We start from the raw sequence: 18,799 nt of genomic DNA, 5'->3' as shown, positions 1-18,799 counted from the left end.
TCATAAATTTTCAGTCCTTAAGAAAATAATTATTTTGAAGTACTGTATTATAATTTTGCCTATGTATAATTCATTTCCTTCTTAAAGATATATAAAGTAAAAAATAAAGAATCAAGACAATATTGGTGGGAAGCAGACTTGGCTTGACAGATAGAGCGTCCGCCTACCACATGGGAGGTCCACAGTTCAAACCCAGGGCCTCCTTGACCTGTGTGGAGCTGGCCCACGTGCAGTGCTGACATGCACAAGGAGTGCTGTGCCACGCAGGTGTGTCCCCCACGTAGGGGAGCCCCATGCACAAGGAGTGTGCTCCTTAAGGAGAGCCACCCAGCGCAAAAGAAAGTTCAGCTAGCCCGGGAGTGGCACTGCACACACGGAGAGCTGATGCAGCAAGATGACACAACAAAAAAGAGAGTCACAGATTCCCAGTGCCACTGACAAGAAGAGAAGTGGACACAGAAGAACACACAGTGAATGGACACAGAGAACAGACAACTGGGGCGGGGCAGGGGAAAAGGGGAGAGAAATAAAAATCTTTTTTAAAAAAAGGAAAATATTAGTGCTGGATCATATCTCTTTTACTACCGTTACGATGTTCTGAAGGTAATATTTAAAATCTAGCTGTATAATTAAACCAGAATGGATTGGGCCCATATATCCCACATAAAAGACTTTCAATTCTATACTTCATTTAAATAGACTGTTGGATATAATTTCTTAGTAGATAATAGCATTATAGGATTCATCTTTAGAAACGAAACCTTTAGATTTTGTTTTTATGGACTCTCTTCATATAGTTTTATAATCATTTTTAGGCTAGCCTTGTGGAATATAGTAGAACAAGTTAGGAATTATCGATCCTTTAAAGTTTTTATTTCTAAAAAATCAGATTGTACGTGTATTTTTTCAGTAGGGCTATCTTCTATAATAATAGTCTTTAATTTTTTTTCATTTTTTTATTGGTCTACTCAAGATTTCTTCAGAATCTTGAGGTAATTTTGATAATTTATATTTTCCTAGAAAATAATTCATTTAAAATGTCTATATTTTAATATAGGTACAGTGTGTATAACATATTCTCACTATATACACATACACATTACATATGCATAATACAATAAGTTATAAGAATCCATGTCACCTTATCATTCATATTGTTGTAACTGTGTCATCTTATTTGCATTCCTTGGGCAAAACTGCCAAGGTCTTAACTATACTGATCCCCTTTCAAAAGGAAACACGTTTGGCTAGAGTCTATTGTTTTCTTATTGTTTATACCAATGCTGACTATGGAAGTATGTTAGCCACATATATCATTTTAAATTTTCCAACAGTCACATTAAAAAAAGTGACATTGATTTAAGTGTATTTTATTTGAACCAATACATCCAAAATATGTACTCCACATGAAAAATTACTGACATTTTGAATTAAGATTTTGATTCTTTAAGATTCTTCAATATCTTGTATTTTATATTTACATCATTTCAATTTGGATGACCGCATTTCAAATGCTCAAGAGCTCCAATCCAGTGCTCAACACGTCACTAGTGACTGCCATTTTAGACAGTTCAGGTCTATTCCATGAATTTCCACATTTAGTTGTATTACCTGCTTTCTTTCACTCATTTGTTCAAAATAATTACGAGGTACCTTTCTATGTTTCAGACACTATAAGTAGATTTGGAGAGAGAGGGGTGAAACTAGACCAAGTCTGGATCCTCAATCTTAGTTTCCTGAATGCATTACAGTGTATGTGTAGAACTTTGGCAAAATCCTCACACTATTATATGTAGACTCTTGCAAATCATTCACTTCAAACTGGTTATAATTTCATCATTAACTTTTAAAAAAACATCATGGAAAATTCCAAATACACAAAAGTAGAGAGACTAGCAACAATAACAACAATACACATGAATGTAAGACACAGGTCACCATCATTTTGCCAAATTCAAACTATTAATCTTCTTTCTGCATGAGCATTTTCAGAAAATCCCAGACATCATACCATCTCATTTGTATAAACTTCAGAATTTATTTCTAATAAAGACATTTTTGTATAACCACAATGTCATTAACACCTAACACAATTTCTTAATATCATCTCTAATACTCAGTCAACATTCCCATTTTCCTAATTGTCATAAAAATGTTTTTACAGGTTTGTTCAACTCATGATCTAAAGAACCATGAATTCACTGCATTTGATTGGTTCATCTCTTATCTCTTTTAAAAGAGAAAAAGGGAATACCTTCCCTTTTGTCAACAACATTGAGAATCTGGGTTTTCTTGTAGAACTACCCACATTTTGGATTGAATTGCTTCTTGTTTTAGCATATAATTTGTTCTTTTCCCCCTGAATCTTCTCTATGCTGCAAGTTAGCTCTTTAGGGTTAGAGTCAGGCTCAGTATTTGACAAGATACTTATGTCTTATTGTATCACATTACAAGATACTTTTTTTTTCACTTTTGGTGAGGATAAAGTTCACCAATGGGTTCAGATGTTGTCAGCCTGATCTATTTATTCATTATAAAGCTCCTGTCAATCTTTCACCTAATGATTTTAACATCCACTGAGAATCATACCTAGATCCATTATTTCACTATGTATGACAAAATGAGATTCTTCTAATTCTATAATTTTTTCCTACATTCATTAGCTGGGATTATCTAATAAAGAATAACTTTCAATCATCAACTTCTGGTTGCTCTGATATATAGTTTACACAGGGACTGGAGGCTAAATATTTCTTTCCTTTTATTTATCAATTTTCAGAATGTGTTGGTACCCTGGTGACCTCCAGAGGCATACTGCACAGAAGGAAGACCAGAGATGATGATAGTTTAGATTAAAAGCTTTTTCACATTCACTCCCTTAATAGAGTTCTTTTCTAGAATGAGTTTCTTAAAGTTTAACATGGTTTGATTGATGATGGAAGACTTCATACATGCATTAATATAGTCTTTCCTTTGAATAAAATCTCTTAAGCTGAGTTAATTGTGAGCACAAAGCAAAAGAGATTAACACATTCAAAAACTTTCCTCTAGAATTTTATTTTCTAATGCTCCTTAACATACATTTTACAATGGAAGGCTTTCTTATAGTTATTAAATTACATTATGAATTCTCTGATGGTAAGTAAGGTGTGAATGTTGTCTAAATGCCTTCTTACATTCCTTACATTTGTATGGTTTCTCACCAGAGTGAATTCTGTGATGTTGAATGAGAGATGAATGAAGTCTAAAGGCCTTTCCACATTCCTTACAGTCATAGGGTTTCTCACCAGTATGAATACTCTGATGCTGAGTAAGTTGTGAGAGCAGTCTAAAAGTCTTCTCACATTCCTTACATTTATAAGGTTTCTCACCAAAATGAATACTCTGATGTTGAGTAAGTTGTGAGAACAGTCGAAAGGCCTTCCCGCATTCCTTACATTCATAGGGTTTTTCTCCAATATGAATACCCTGATGTGAAATAAGTTCTGAGTAACGACGAAAAAACTTCTTACACTCCTTACATTCGTAAGGTTTCTCACCAGTATGAATTCTCTGATGCAGAGTTAGATGATAACCACGACTAAAGGTCTTCCCGCATTCCTTACAATCATAGGGTTTTTCACCAGTATGAATTCTCTGATGGAGAGTAAGTTGTTGCCGCACTCTAAAGGCTTTCCCGCATTCCTTACAGTCATAAGGCTTTTCACCAGTATGAAGTTTGTGATGTATTCTAAGTCCTGTACTACACAGGAAAGCCTGCCCACATTCCTTACATTCATAGCACTTGTCAGCAATATTAAGTCTCTGGTGTCGAGTAAGGTGTGCATACTGTCTAAAGGTCTTCCCACATTCTTTACATTCATACGGTTTCTCACCAGTATGAATCCTTTGATGGAGATTAAGTTGTCCTCGCACTCTGAAGGCCTTCCCACATTCCTTACATTCATAGGGCTTCTCACCAATGTGGATTCTCTGATGTACACGGAGGTCTGAACCACATATAAAGATCTTATCACATTTTTTACATTCATAGAGTTTGTCAGATGTATGAATTCTCTGATGTCGACTAAGATGTGCACACTGTCGAAAAGCTTTTCCACATTCTTTACATTCATATGGTTTCTCACCAGTATGAATTCTCTGATGGAAAGTAAGTTGTTGGCGTACCCTAAAAGCCTTCCCACATTCCTCACATTCATAGGGTTTCTCTCTATTATGAGCTGTCTGATATAGAGTAAGAGATGGGAGTTTTTTGTAAGTGGGTATTTTCTCAGAGATGCTTTTCATTTGCTTGAAATATCCAGCTTGAGGACCTTCTTGTCCCTCAAATTTGTTTTTACATTCATCATCTTTTCTGGAAAAAGAGTCTTCAAGGCCATGACTTTTAATTCTTTCCATTATCTCCCACTGAGATAAATTCATTTCATAAATATCCTTTCCTTGAAGTAACTTCTTAGTGTCATAAGTGGACTCCAAATCTGAAAGAAAACAAGAAGACAAACACATATTTTCCTGTTCTAGAAAAAGTAAATAGATAGAGAAAATGATGAGTTCATAATGATGGAAGTTAGGGAAATAGGTTAGAAGAGTAGTTTTTTATTTTTTAAGATTTATTTATTTATTTCTCTCCCCTCCCCGCCCTGCCCGGTTGTCTGTTCTCTGTGTCTATTTGCTGCATCTTCTTTGTCTGCTTCTGTTGTCAGCAGCACAGGAATCTGTGTTTCTTTTTGTTGCGTCATCTTGTTGTGTCACTTCTCCGTGTGGGTGGCACCATTCCTGGGCAGGCTGCACTTTCTTTTGCGCTGGGCGGCTCTCCTTATGGGGCGCACTCCTTGTGCGGGGGGCTCCCCTATGCGGGGGACACCCCTGCATGGCACGGCACTCCTTGCGCGCATCAGCACTGCGCATGGGCCAGCTCCACACGGGTCAAGGAGGCCTGGGGTTTGAACCATGGATCTCCCATGTGGTAGACGGACGTCCTAACCACTGGGCCAAGTCCACCGCCAGAAGAAGAGTAGTTTTAAATGATAGGTATGGATTGGAATTACCTGGTGAGGTTACTACAAATTTTCTTGTTTAGGCACATACACAGACCACTTAACTATCTACAGGAGTTGGCACTCAGCATCTTTATTTTTAACACTAGATATTTTGATGCAGATTAATGCTTAAGAATCTCTACTTAAAGTTTTTAATGATTTCTCTTTTCAATTATAATAAAGTACAATCACTTACCATTGATAACATGGCTTCTGCTTAACTATAAGATAGAATCTCAAGTCACTGTCCCCTTTGCTCCCTATTTCCCTATCACACTTGCCTCCTTTCAGCTCCTAGAACACATCACAGTCTTTCCATTTCTTAGAACTTTCTACAGGCTCTTAATTCTCCCAGGAATCTTCTGACTTGGGTTCTCTCCCTGGCTGACTTCCTTTTCATCCCTCAGATATCTTGTTAAAAGCAAAAACAAACAATAAAACAACCAAAAACAGAAAACCCTTTCCTACTAACTTGATCTATTTTATATCTATATTAGTTTCCTATGGCTGCTGTAATAAAGTATTACAAACTGGAGGTAGATTTATTATCTCACAGTTCTATAGGCTACAAGTCCAAAATCGCTGTCAGCAGGGCTATGTTCCCTCTGAAACCTGTTAAGGAAGAATCTTTCGTTGACTCTTCTACCTTCTGGTGTTTTGGGGCAACACTTGGCATTCCTTGGCATATTGGCACATTGCAATACTATCCAGTAATGAGAATGAACAATCTACAACTATACACAACAACATGAATCAATAGCATAAACATAACGGTGAGTAAACAAAGCCAGAAATAAAAGAATATGTATGACTCTATTTTTATAAGGCTCAAAAAAGGTAAAATTAATCTATGCGTATCGAAAGTCAGGATAGTAGTTAATTTTGATGAAAAGGAATGACTGGAAGAAGTCAGGAGCAGGCTTCTTATATTCTGTTAAAACTATATTTTTGTATCTGCATGGATGACAGCTGTGTGGACATTCACTTAATGATTTAAGTATTTTTTGTATGTACAATTATACTTCAGTAAATTACCAAAAAGAAAAAAGGAAATATTAAAAAGGCAACAACCATTTATTCAGTGTGGATAAAGTGTGAGCAGAGACAGTTATATAAATGGCATAGAAAATACTGCTATGGGGAAGCGGATGTAGCTTAAGCAGTTGAGCATCTGATTCCCATGTATGAAGTCTGGGTTCAATCCCCAGTACTTCCTAAAATCAAGACAAACGAAAATACTGCTATGAAATCTCATAGAAATATTGCTATGTATTCTGTCTCCTTCTCCCTGTCCTTTAGTCTGTCTCTCTACCCAAAGAAGCAATAAGAAACTAGCAATTTTGTAAGAATTTTTGGGAAAAAGTAAATTTAGGGCGTCAATAGAACAAATAAGATAAATGATTGTGTAAAATGGCCACCATTTAGTTAAATTATAATAACAAACAAGTAGGCAGTTATAAAGTTCTGACAAACCTTATGAGGTAATAATTTCAAAGTATTTACTTGAAAATTAAAAACGATTAAAAGGAAGTTCACAGATAAAATCAAAACAAGGCCAAACATTTGTAAAAAAGGTGAAAAAGTATGTTTCACAACATAAAAGCCAACAGAAATTGGCATAAGAAATACTAAACAGGCAGCGGACTTGGCCCAGTGGTTAGGGCATCTGTCTACCACATGGGAGGTCCGCGGTTCAAACCCTGGGCCTCCTTGACCCGTGTGGAGCTGGCCCATGTGCAGTGCTGATGCGCACAAGGAATGCTGTGCCACGCAGGGGTGTCCCCCACGTAGGGGAGCCCCCCGCGCAAGGAGTGCGCCCCATAAGGAGAGTCGCCCAGCGCGAAAGGAAGTGCAGCCTGCCCAGGAATGGCGCCGCACACAGGGAGAGCTGACACAGCAAGATGACCCAACAAAAAGAAACACAGATTCCCACACCGCTGACAACAACAGAAGCGGACAAAAGAAGATGCAGCAAATAGACACAGAACAGACAAGCAGGGTCAGCGGGGGGAAGGGGAGAGAAATAAATAAATCTTAAAAAAAAATATTAAACAATAAAAAAGTAAAAGAATAAAGAAAGTGAGCAGAGAATGCACTAAATAAATATAAGCATAAACAAACTTGAGTAAAATATCCATATTAATTAATAATAAATTAGAAGTTACAAAACATACCCTATAAAATTTGAAGGTTTTCATAAAACAAAACCAAAAACGCACACATATTCCCAATGAGGGTATAGTAAAACTGAGATTCTCATATATGGCCCTCATTTAAGTGGCATGCCAGAATAAAAGCTTGGCATATTGAACATTCTCATCTAGGCCATTCTGTAGTATATACGGTTAAGCTGTTTGCTTACCAAAGAGCCAGCCAGGTTTGCTCCCAAATTTGTTCATACGAGTTCTTATCCCTGGAAGCAACTAAAATTACTAATGTTTAAAGACAATCACTTCTATGAAAACTAGGTTGAAAGCTTTGGAAGTCCTGGCTTTAAATGCTACTTTGTGAAAGTAGGACGGGGGAAAAATAGTAAAAGATTGATGGGAGATATAAAAAAATCCAGGGGAATTCAACACTCAGATTGCTTCAAAAATATCTTTAGGTTATTGTTCCTCTTTAAAGAAACTGAAACTGGAAATAATAGCTTATACATTATATTTGTGATTTTGTCAAGAAAGAATGATGATGGACCTATACTGAAAGGAAAGGACTGGCCAAACATCAGAAGATTGGCCTCTGGTTGGAGATTTTAATAATCTAACTTTTAAGAAATGCATGTAGTAATACATGTAATGTTAATAAAGTATTAGTTTAGATTCTATTGAATAAAAAGAATTCTATTAAACACTGCTAATATGAAAAAAAAAAAATTAGCCTATCTTTGATCAGTATAAAAAGAGAAATGAGATTGCCCTTTGCATGTATCAGATGTAACTGAAGAGAAAATAAGAAACTGATTACCTGGTCATAAAAGTACTTTGTTTCCTGAGGTTATTATTTCTTTTATCATCTTTTGCTGATATAAGACATACGGGATGGAGAGTATTTATGAACAAGAACGTTCTAGTTAAATTAACAACAGAGTTAATGTATCAAGAGATATGAAAATGTCAAAACCCTATGACCACAAAATTGCCCTTCTGAGAATCAAAACTAACCACATACTGAATAATTCATACTGAATTCCAATGGAAAACTGAATAATCCTCATATTCTACTGATAATCGTACTTACTTCACCAAGAAATCAGAAGCAATTACAAGAAAAACATGTATTCTCCTCTTCACTACAATATCCAATCACCCTGTGTCTGTGTCTATACCATAGGCATGGTTTCCTTCATGTATTGGGTCCTATTTTTACCCTCTACTGAAGGTCACTGCTTATAAAATTATCCGCTCTCTACTCCATCAACTTTCCTTCCTTTGAAATTATTCCCTTCAGCCTACAAACATTCACTAATACCTCATATCTTAAAATACGTTCCCTGTAACCCATATATATTTGCTTCCCTTTTACAGCACAATTCCTCAAAAAACTTGTATATACTTATTTTCACCATTGCCTCACCTTCCATTTTCTTTTTCTTCAATCTTCCAATGAATTAAAAACAAAAAACTTACAGAGCATTTCTCACATACACAAAACTAGACAGAACAGTATAATATCACAGAGCCCTACCATCAATCCATGGCCAATCGTTTAAATAAAATTTTATTGAAATATATCGTTCATATATGAACATATATAAACAATAGTATATAATAAAAGTTGTAAATTTACAAAACAAACATGTATATTCCATGGTCAGTCTTGGCCTATACAGACTTCAATCTAGTCTCCTCACAATATTTTTAAGCAAATCCCAGACACATATAATTTAATATGTACTTATTTCAGCATTTATCTCTATTTTTAAAAAACATAAATATGGGAAGCAGATGTGCCTCAAGGGATTGAACTCCCACTCACCACATGGGAGGTCCCTGGTTTGATTCCTGGTGCCTTCTAAAGAAGACAGTGAGCTGACACGATGGGCTGACGCAACAAGATAATGCAACAAAAGACACAAGAAGAAAAAACATGATGAGAGACACAAAAAAAAGCAGGGAGCAGAGGTTCCCAATTCCTCCTGAGACAAGCAGGAGTGAGCTGACGCAATGGGTAGGTGCAGCAAGTTGATGCAACATGATGATGCAACAAGAGCACAAAAAGAAAAACATGAGAGAGATAACAAAGCAGGAAACAGGTGGCTCAAGTGATTAGGTACCTCCCTCCCACATCAGAGGTCCTGGGTTCACTTCCCAATTCCTCCTAAAAGAAGCAAGGAAGACAAACAGACACAGCAAGTGTAAACAATGTGGGGGTGGGGAGAAATAAATAAATCTTTTTAAAAAATCATAAATATGATACTATTCAAATCTAAAAAAAAGGAAGTAATTCTTTAATATAAAAAATGAGTTTTCAAATTTTCAACGATCTCATGCATAAAATTTAAAAACTTTTTAAAATAAAGCCCATACAGAGTGCACTGCCTACCATGCTTTTTGTCTCTTTTTAAACCATAGATTCTTCTACTATCTTTTGATTTCCCTTGCCTTTTTATGTTGAAAAACTATTTTTTGTCCTAGTTTCCCATAGCTTGAATTTTGCTTACTGAGTTTCCAAGGACTAGTAGAACATGTTCCTCTATCTTCTTCCCATAAATTGGTAGTTGGCTCTAAAACGTGATCAGATTTAGGACCAATTTTATCAGCAAATTTACTTCATACATGATATCATGTTCTTTCATTAGAAGAAATAGTGTCTTATTTTCTGTATTTCTGTGCTGCTACTGGCATTGATGTTCAATACCGAGTTCTAGTCATTATGAGTTCCAAAACGGTAATATTCTAACTCTATCATTCCTTCTTCATTTATTTGCTAAATACTTTTATTAAGAGAAATGTCTCGCTCTGTACTAGGTATTAGTACAGTTATTTTAGGCAAGGCAGGATAAATGCTTCTTTTTCTTTAAAAATACATTTTCCAAATAAGTTAGTTCCATAGGAGCTTCCAATAGTGAACAATTTGCTTTTAGTATCATTAAAGACTTTACAGATTTAAGCATATTATATGTGTTTTAATGCAAGACGGTTATGTATATTGGTGTTCAACTGGTCTCATCTTTGGCCAATGGGAGCATCTTTAAATTGGCTCCTCTCACATGACCACCCAATCTAAATTACCCCATTCACCCATCATAATTCTCTGTATTCTTACTCTATTTACTTTTCTTCATAGCACTTAGTCACTTTGTGATATTTAGTAAGCCAAATATTTGTTTACTTATTTGCCATATGACTCGCCTACTAACTATAACTCCATGAGAAGAGGGCGATGAAGAAATACATACATAAAAGTTGAAAAACAAAAGATAAGCAAGAAAGGAAGTAGATCTGAAATACAGGTAAAATGGTTGGGGAAGAAAGCTTTCCCCTACTGAAATGGGAAAGAAATATGAGAGAAAAGAAACAAAGACAAGTAGGAAGTAGCGATGAAATTTCTTTGGTGGCTCATACTGAAAAGATTCACATTTTCTTCCCAGGTCTTTTTATCACCAATAATATCTAAGGGGTGTGACTCCTCCCTGACCAGCAGGGCTATGCCATGCCATGATGGCTTTTCTCTGCCTGATTAGCACTTACCCAGGCTCCATCTTCTTTCCCCATCACTCATAACCATCCAGGGCTCTTTTCCTTGCTCCAGTAACGTCACTACATCTGGCTTAGAAATGGAACATCCTGCTGGAAAGAAAATAATAGAGCATGATAAAGAAAAAAGGAATTTACTTAATCAAGCCTTTAGAACAAAGAAGGGTGACAGGATTGAAAAACATTCATATTAGAGTTACTTCAGGATCAGAAGTAATAACAGAGACAGGGATATGGTCTTAATGTAAACTCAAACATACTATCTTTCGGGAAGAAGTAATGGTTAAGAGCATTGGTTTCAAAATCTGCCACTTGTCACCTGGGTTACTAGGACAAATAATTTAATGTTTCTGTGCCTCAGTTTTCTCAATTGTGAAAAGGAATTGACAATAATATCTACCTCATGGCATTATTATGAGGTTTGATTTAATATACATAAAGTGCTTAGATGACTGCCTGTTAAATAGTAAGCACTCTATATGCGTATTAGGTACAACTCTTGCTATTTTTTAAATATAATTTGCTAAGAGGAAGATATTTCATTTCTTCCCAGAAAATTCACCAATGTTATATATGAAGTTCATGGATTTTAAACTTTTAATCACAATGCAGTTAAATGATAAAATATCTGTGTAGGAAATTGAATGTGTCCACTTGAGTTTTAACAAACTCTTGATTTAACCCAGCATCATATATATGATATAAACTTTTAATAGGTATATAGTGCCAGACACTTGTCTTGCTATTCTCATTGTAGGTAGGTCAGCAAATGACATAGATCATCTACAGCAGTATGAAACCAGATTTGACATTGGTTTTGCTGTGCGTGTCCAAGAATTAAAATCCTGCTGGTATTAAAGAGAGGCAATTCCAGAAAAGGACTGAGGAAGGTACAAAGATCACTGAATTATGGAGGAAGATGAAGGTACTTAACAGAAAGGCCTTTTCCTGAACTACAAAGTAGATGTTCAGTTAATTTCTAGAAAGGCAGTCCTGTGATTCAGTCCTATGAATTCCTAAATTATTTGTGACAGATAAGCTTACCCAGTGATACCAGGTTGCTATAGTTCTCTAATATCACATCCCTGTACAAATTCCTCTGATATGAGTCCAGGCATTCCCACTCTTCCTGAGAAAAGTCCACAGCCACATCTCTGAACATCACCAAATCCTGAAATGGCAAACCCATGTATTATTTGTAAATTTAAAGAAAATACTTTGAAGATGGAAAAAGGATCTCACTGCAGGAAGGGGGAATATAGTAAATAAATAGGCTGGAAGCCTGTGATGTGGGAGGGTAACAGTAGGAAGCAGAGTTATCCACATGTTCTTCAAGACTTCTATTAATGTAGACCAGGGGTCAGCAAAATTATTTTGTAAAGGTCTTGCCATATATGGTCTCTGTCACATATTCTTTTAAAATGTAAAAACCATTCTTAGCTTGCAGGCTCTAAAAAAAGACCATGGGCTAAATTTGGCTCATGAGTTGTAGTTTGCCCACCACTGCTATAGACAAAACTTCCTAGGTGCTGTAGGATACCTAATTTTACATATTTCCAGGCATGTCTGGGTAATTATTAGAATTTCCCAATTAAGTGAAATACTGTTCATAAGAACACAGCTTGCAATGGGCCTGCTGAAGAAAATTCTCAATAAACATGATTTACTCTATTTTCTTTTCCTTTAAGAATAAAAAAGATAATTGATGAATTTTTTCCCCAAATGAATTGTAAAATCTGTTTTTAAGAAGTAGAGTTTGCCCTTCCACAGCAATAATCTTTTTACATATTCATACTGTATTTACTGAAACTGATCTACAGATATTGAGACAATAATGTGATCTTTTTTCACAAGCCTTTCCTGTTACTTTACCAGAATTGTAGTTGGTGCTGGGGTTTAATATATACCCAGGGGATCTGAATCTCTGGACTGACCATATGATAGCCAGGCCCTGAGCCTCAACAGACTTCAACTCCTACACTCTGGTTTATTGGACTTACCCCACTCAGCTAACATGGAGTTGAGGGTCAACCACCACACCAGGGAGCCAAGAGTGCCTACAACTGAAAGCAGGAGGATTGCATCCAGCATCCATGTGGAATCTAAGCCTGCTCTTAATATAGATGTGGAGTGGACACAACCAATCCAAGGTCCACAGGATGGAGGAATAGAATATGGATTAGAGTGGACTTACTGATATTGTATTCATGAACTATTGTGATTAGTAATCAAAGAAAATGTAGCATTGGTGTGGAGAAAGTGGCCATGGTGGCTGCTGGGTGTGGGGAATGGAAGGAAGAGATGAGATGTGGAGGTGCTTTCAGGACTTGGAGCTATCCTGGGTGGTGCTGCAGGGACAATTACCAGACATTGTATGTCCTCCCATGGCCCACTGGATGGAACGTGGGAGAGTGTGGGCTATGATGTGAACCATTGACCATGAGGTGCAACGATGCTCAGAGATGTACTCACCAAATGCAATGAATGTCTCTTCATGATGATGGAGGAGAATGTTGCTATGGGGGGAGGAGTGGGGTGAGGGGGTTGGGGGGTATATGGGGACCTCATATTTTTTTAACATAATATTAAAAAAATGAATAAAGACAAAAAATTTTCAAAAAAAAAAAAAGTACAGTTTGTAAAAAATTAAAGAATTTTATCCAAACTCAAGGTCATCATTATGTTGTATCATCAACATTTTTCCTTATTGCAACTTTATTATTTTTAATTTACTACACAATAGCCCATTTCATAGATGTTAGACTTAATCATCCTTTTATATTTGTATTTTTACATTTAGAATTTAGATTACATAACCTTTCTAAATTACCATGTCCACTACGATAGCTTAACTACATTGTCCAAATTCAGATGTGCCGTCAGAATAAAAGACACACCAGATAATGAAGAATTTAGAAAAAAAAAAAAGGAAGTAAAATATCTCAATTTTTATACTGATTACATGTTGAAATGATAATATTTTGGCTATATTAGATTGAGTAGAACATTAAAATTAATTGCAACTTTTTATTTTTTAACATAATACTAAAACATTTAATACTATTCATGTGCTTTAAATATTTGTCTATACTTTTTTAATGTGGCTGTTAGAAAATTGAAAATCTCGTACGTAGCTTACATCATATCTCTTTTGCATAGTGCTGCTTTCAGGTATTCTTCAGTTCTGAGAGTCTCAGATCAAATACCTCCCTTTAGGCACTTCATTTCTGCTACCTCTTTGCTCTAGACAGAGACAAATCATAGGACATGCTGAATGATTTGGTCAATGCACCCATTGACATGGGTTAGAGAAAAGAAGGGCACATAAGAGGGGCCTTGGTTGCCTGGCTTTGTCCCTCACTGCAATGGGAGTGATTGGGGAGCAGCTGTAGGATGTGGCTCTGTTAGGAAATTCCAGAATAACAAATGAGAATATTTACATAACTTGAAAAATTGACAGAATTTCAAATAGAGAGAAATACCAACTTACGTGAGCCATGATTTCCAACTTGCAAGAACTGGTCAATTTTCTTCAAGGTTCACTTACTGAAGAAGTTGAGTCTACAGAAGCCAGATTTGAGGGAAGACTATGAAGCCAGGAGAACAGAATTGCCTTAGAGCTCCTGAAATGAGTTTTAAAATCTATATTACTATACTCCTACATGTATCACCACTCCCAAACATATACATGGGGAAGTAAGAAATATTTTAGACAAATAAATGTCCTCCCCCAAACCAGAGAAATCAGCTACACAAAGACCAACACAGAGCAGAGGCTCTCCTACTAGCGTCTGTCCCAGGCACTTCAGGAAGGTTTCCAATTAGTCCCCACTTCAGGGAGCCTGTTCTGGACCTGAGACTAGGCTTCTCAGACCTGCCCAGAGTAGATACTCCTTCCTCCATTCCCTCCTTCTCGGCTGAGAAGCAGCCCAACCATCAAACCAGAACTTCCTTCTTTCCCTTTGGGATCTGACTGGCCTCCTCAAACCCAACGATAAAAAACAGCATAGACGAGAATTTCCCAAACTTTGCTGCATATAAGAATCACACAGGGGATCTTTAAAATATACTGATGGGTAGAACTCCTTTCTGTAATGGTCAACCAAGATGGCAACTGAAACACTGGAGCATTCTGTTCCCCCACAGAATCTTTGAACAACTAGCAAAACCTGGCACAGCCATCTTCCTCTGAGCTCCAGAAAACAAAGAGTTGTAGTTACAGAGTAAGGACTGAATCAAGAAAACAATACTTGAAAAGCTCAAGGAACCCTTGCTGGCCCCTCACCTCTCTCCCGGGGTCAGTAAGGAGCCAGCCCATGGTCTCAGTGTGGGTCCCTGGCCCTGTTGTGGAGGAAGCAAAGTAACTCCCACACTATCTATCTGGGAACCTGAGGGACTGAACCAGGATATCTTGTCTCTGGCTCACTGTCCCAGAACATGTCCTGTATGCAGAAGCAGTTTGCAGAGAGCTAAATCAGTGTAAAAAACAATTAACTCAAAGCAGCTGGGGCAAAGGATTACTGGCTTTAAGACAAGCAATTGAGCAATAAGAAGGAGGGTACATCTGTTTCTAGGGGGAGGAGCGGGCATTCTGTTCCCTGTAAAAGAAGACAAGACTCATGCACAGAAAAGACCAGACAGCACCCTGCATTTTCACCTTGGTCTGATCTTTTTGGTAAGTGGGCTAAGCTCTGAAGAATGCCAGCTTACACAGAGCCAATGTGCAGACTGGGAAAGGTGTTTTTTGGCATTGGTTTGTTGGTTTTTGTTAGCTCCTGGCACTCAAGTAATCTGCTAGTCATATCACTACCAGAATACAAATTTAAGGGACAGACATGCCTCCACACTCAGCCTCTGAGTTCCAAGAGAAATGCAAAGCATAATGTGAAAAGGAGCCTCAATAAGATTAAGTGGTGATTTCTCGTCAGAAACTGTGGAGTCAGGAAGGCAGCGGGAGGAAATATTTAAAGTGTTGAAACAAAACAATTGTCAATAAGGAATATATCTAGCAAAACTGCATTACAAAAATGAGGGAGAGACTGCAGGAGAGAAAGAAACTTCAGGAATTGGTCCTTCTACCAGAACAAGTATCAAAATGGCAGGAACTGTATGAATTAATTATTCTGGAACTCTGGAGTCTAGTGGGATACTTTGCAGCACACAGGGAAGATTTGGATGAAGAGGCTGGTAAATTGTGGTAAATATTGGTAAAATTTGCCTTCTGTGCAGCATCTGCCATCCTCCACTCTCAACCACGTGGCAGGCAGCTATGAGCACTACAACCTAGGCTCCTGGTACAGCTTGCTGATGTCAGGTTGGGCTATAAAGAGCCTAGTCCTTCAGTATCAGGGGCAAGGTGGTCTAACCTCTGGTGACTGCTTTTTTTTTTTAATCCCCCCCATTGTGGCTTTCTTTTTCCTTGCTGTCTGCTTTTTTGTGTCCATTCGCTGTGTGTTCTTCTGTGTCTGTATTTTTATTTATTTATTTCCACTCCCCCTTGCGGCTTGCTTGCTGTCTGCTCTCTGTGTCCATTCACTGTGCATTCTTCTGCATTTCTGCTTGTCTCCCTTTTTGTTGCGTCACCTTGCTGAGTTGGCTCACCACGGCACTTGTGGGGTGGCAGCACTCCACAGTGCTTGCAGGCCGGTGGCTCTCTGCAGCATGCGGGTGAGCCTGCCTTCACAAGGAGGCCCTGGATGCGAACCCAGGGCCTCCCATATGGTAAATGGGAGCCCAACTGATAGAGCCACAGCTGCTTCCCTGATTGCTTTTTTTTTTTAATTTCTCTCCCCTTCCCCCCAGTTGTCTGTTCTCTGTGTCTCTTTGCTGCGTGTTCTTCTTTGTCCGCTTCTGTTATTGTCAGTGGCATGGGAATCTGTGTTTCTTTTTGTTGCATCATCTTGCTGCGTCAACTCTCCATGTGTACAGCTCATTCTTGGGCAGGCTGTGCTTTCGCGCTGGGCAGCTCTCCTTACGGGGCACACTCCTTGTGAGTGGGGCTTCCCTACACGGGGGACACCCCTGCATGGCACTCCTTGCACGCATCAGCACTGCGCATGGGCCAGCTCCACACGGGTCAAAAAGGCCTGGGGTTTGAACCGCGGACCTCCCATGTGGTAGACGGACGTCCTAACCACTAGGCCAAGTCCACTTCCCTGATTACTGCTTTTGATCAGCTACTTACTTCAGAACCCTGGATGGATGGTCCTGAGGGTGACCCTCTTTCAACTGCCATCTGGCAAAGCAGCATAAGGGTCTTTTTTCTTCCTCTCTTTTCTCTTTCCATTCTCCATTTGGGAACAAAAATAGTTTGGAAAAAGTCACATATTGATGGCATCAGTTCTCAACAAGAGAAAACCAAAAATTCTAGCAATCCCAGAGAAGTGGGAAAACTAGATTTCCAGAGTTATAACAACGAGATATTCAGATTGGTTTTCAACAAAAAATTAAAAACACTACAAAGAATCAGGAAAGCATGGGCCATTCAAAGGAAAAATACAGTTTGACAAAAACCATCCTTGAGGGCACTCATACATTGGAACTATTAGTCAAAGACCTTAAATCAACAGTCTTAAATATGTTCAATGAGCTAAATGAATCCATATACAAAGAACTAAAGGATATTAGAAAACGATGTCTGAAAAAATTAAAGAGGCAGACATTATTTTAAAAAAACAGAAATTTTGGAGTGGAAAAGGAAGCAAATGAAAAGAAAAACTCACTAGAAAGATTCAACAGCAAACGTGAATAGGCAGAAAGAAAAAATCAGCAAACTTGAAGACAAGTGAAATTATCAATGTGAGGAGAAGGAAAAACCTTAAGAAAAATGAACAGAGCCTGAGGGACCTGTGGGACACCATCAAGTATACCAACACAGGCATTGCTGGAGTCCTAGAAAGATGGGTGGAGGGAAATATCTGAAAAAAATAATGGCCAAAAATTCCTAAGTCTGATGAAAAACATGGATATAAACATTCAGGAAATGCAATGAACTCCAAGCAAGAGAGACTCGAAGAAATCTATACCAAGAGACATTATTGCAAAATTATAAATTCAAAGACAAAGAAAGAATTTTGACAGTAGCAGGAGAAAATGTCACATACAAGGGATCCCAAAAAAAGACTAAGATAAAAGCACATTTCTCATCAGAAACCATGAAGGCAGGAAGACAGTGAGATGACATATTTAAAACCCTTAAATTAAAAAAAAAAAAAATTTTGTCAACCAAAAATTCTACATCTGGCAAAACTGCCCTTCAAAAATAGAGGAGAGGGAAGCATATGTGGCTCAAGTGATTGGGCTCCCATCTACCATATGATGAAGGCAAGCTGGCCTGCACCAGCAGAGAGAGGACAGCCTGCACCTGCAGAGAGCTAAAGGCCCGCGCCTGTGGAGAGCTGACAGCCCTTTGCCTGCAGAGAGCTGGCATGGCAAGATGACACAACAAAGTTATACAAGCAGACACAGAAAAATGTGCAGCAAATGGACACAGAGGGCAGACAGCAAGCACAAACAGCAGGGGAGGGAGATAAATAAATAAATCTTTTTTTAAAAAAGCCCAATGCTAAAAAAAGAGGAGAAATTAAGACGTTAAGACATTTACTGATAAATAGAAATGAAAAGAGTTAATTACCAGAAGACTAGCCCTACAAGAAATGCAAAAGGGACTCCTTCAGGTTGAAATAAAAAGACATTAGACTGTAACTCGAAATTATAGAAAAAATAAAGAACTTCGGCAAAGGTAAAAACATGGCAAATATAAGATTCTGTGTTAACTTTCTTTTTGTTTATAACTGTGACCCCGATATGACTTAACAGACAAATGTACAAAAAATAGTTAACATCTATGCTAATGGGCACACAAAGTATAAAGGTATAATATGGGACAATAACATAAAGAAGGCAGGACAAAGATTACCAGAGTACAGAGAGGTTGTATACTACAGAAACTAGATTGGCACTAGTCTAACTAGGTCATTGTTAGTTTAAGATGTTCATTGTAATTACAAAGGTAACACTAACAAAATGAATTTTAAAATACAGAGAAAAGGAAAGAGGAAGAAA

The 18,799-nt window shown here is 37.6% G+C and overlaps 1 protein-coding gene and 1 long non-coding RNA gene across 2 annotated transcripts in view; one reads left to right on the top strand and one right to left on the bottom strand.

Annotated features, from left to right (window-relative positions):
• Window positions 1-18,799, top strand: part of LOC131274206 (uncharacterized) — a 62,575-nt gene that overhangs the window by 21,994 nt on the left and 21,782 nt on the right. The window lies entirely within an intron of this gene.
• The window catches only part of LOC101411753 (zinc finger protein 420), a 79,108-nt gene continuing 63,345 nt past the window's right edge, over window positions 3,037-18,799 (bottom strand). The window contains exons 7-8 of the mRNA XM_071209239.1: window positions 9,621-9,635; window positions 3,037-3,989 (exon numbers count right to left, since the gene is read on the bottom strand). Coding sequence (XP_071065340.1) covers window positions 3,112-3,989; window positions 9,621-9,635 — 893 coding nt within the window. The 3' untranslated portion in view covers window positions 3,037-3,111. The remainder of the gene's footprint in view (window positions 3,990-9,620; window positions 9,636-18,799) is intronic.

This window comes from Dasypus novemcinctus, chromosome 18, assembly GCF_030445035.2.
Source record: "Dasypus novemcinctus isolate mDasNov1 chromosome 18, mDasNov1.1.hap2, whole genome shotgun sequence".
NCBI lineage: Eukaryota > Metazoa > Chordata > Mammalia > Cingulata > Dasypodidae > Dasypus > Dasypus novemcinctus.
Note: the sequence above shows the minus strand (reverse complement) of the source record. Positions and strands in the feature narration are given on the sequence as shown.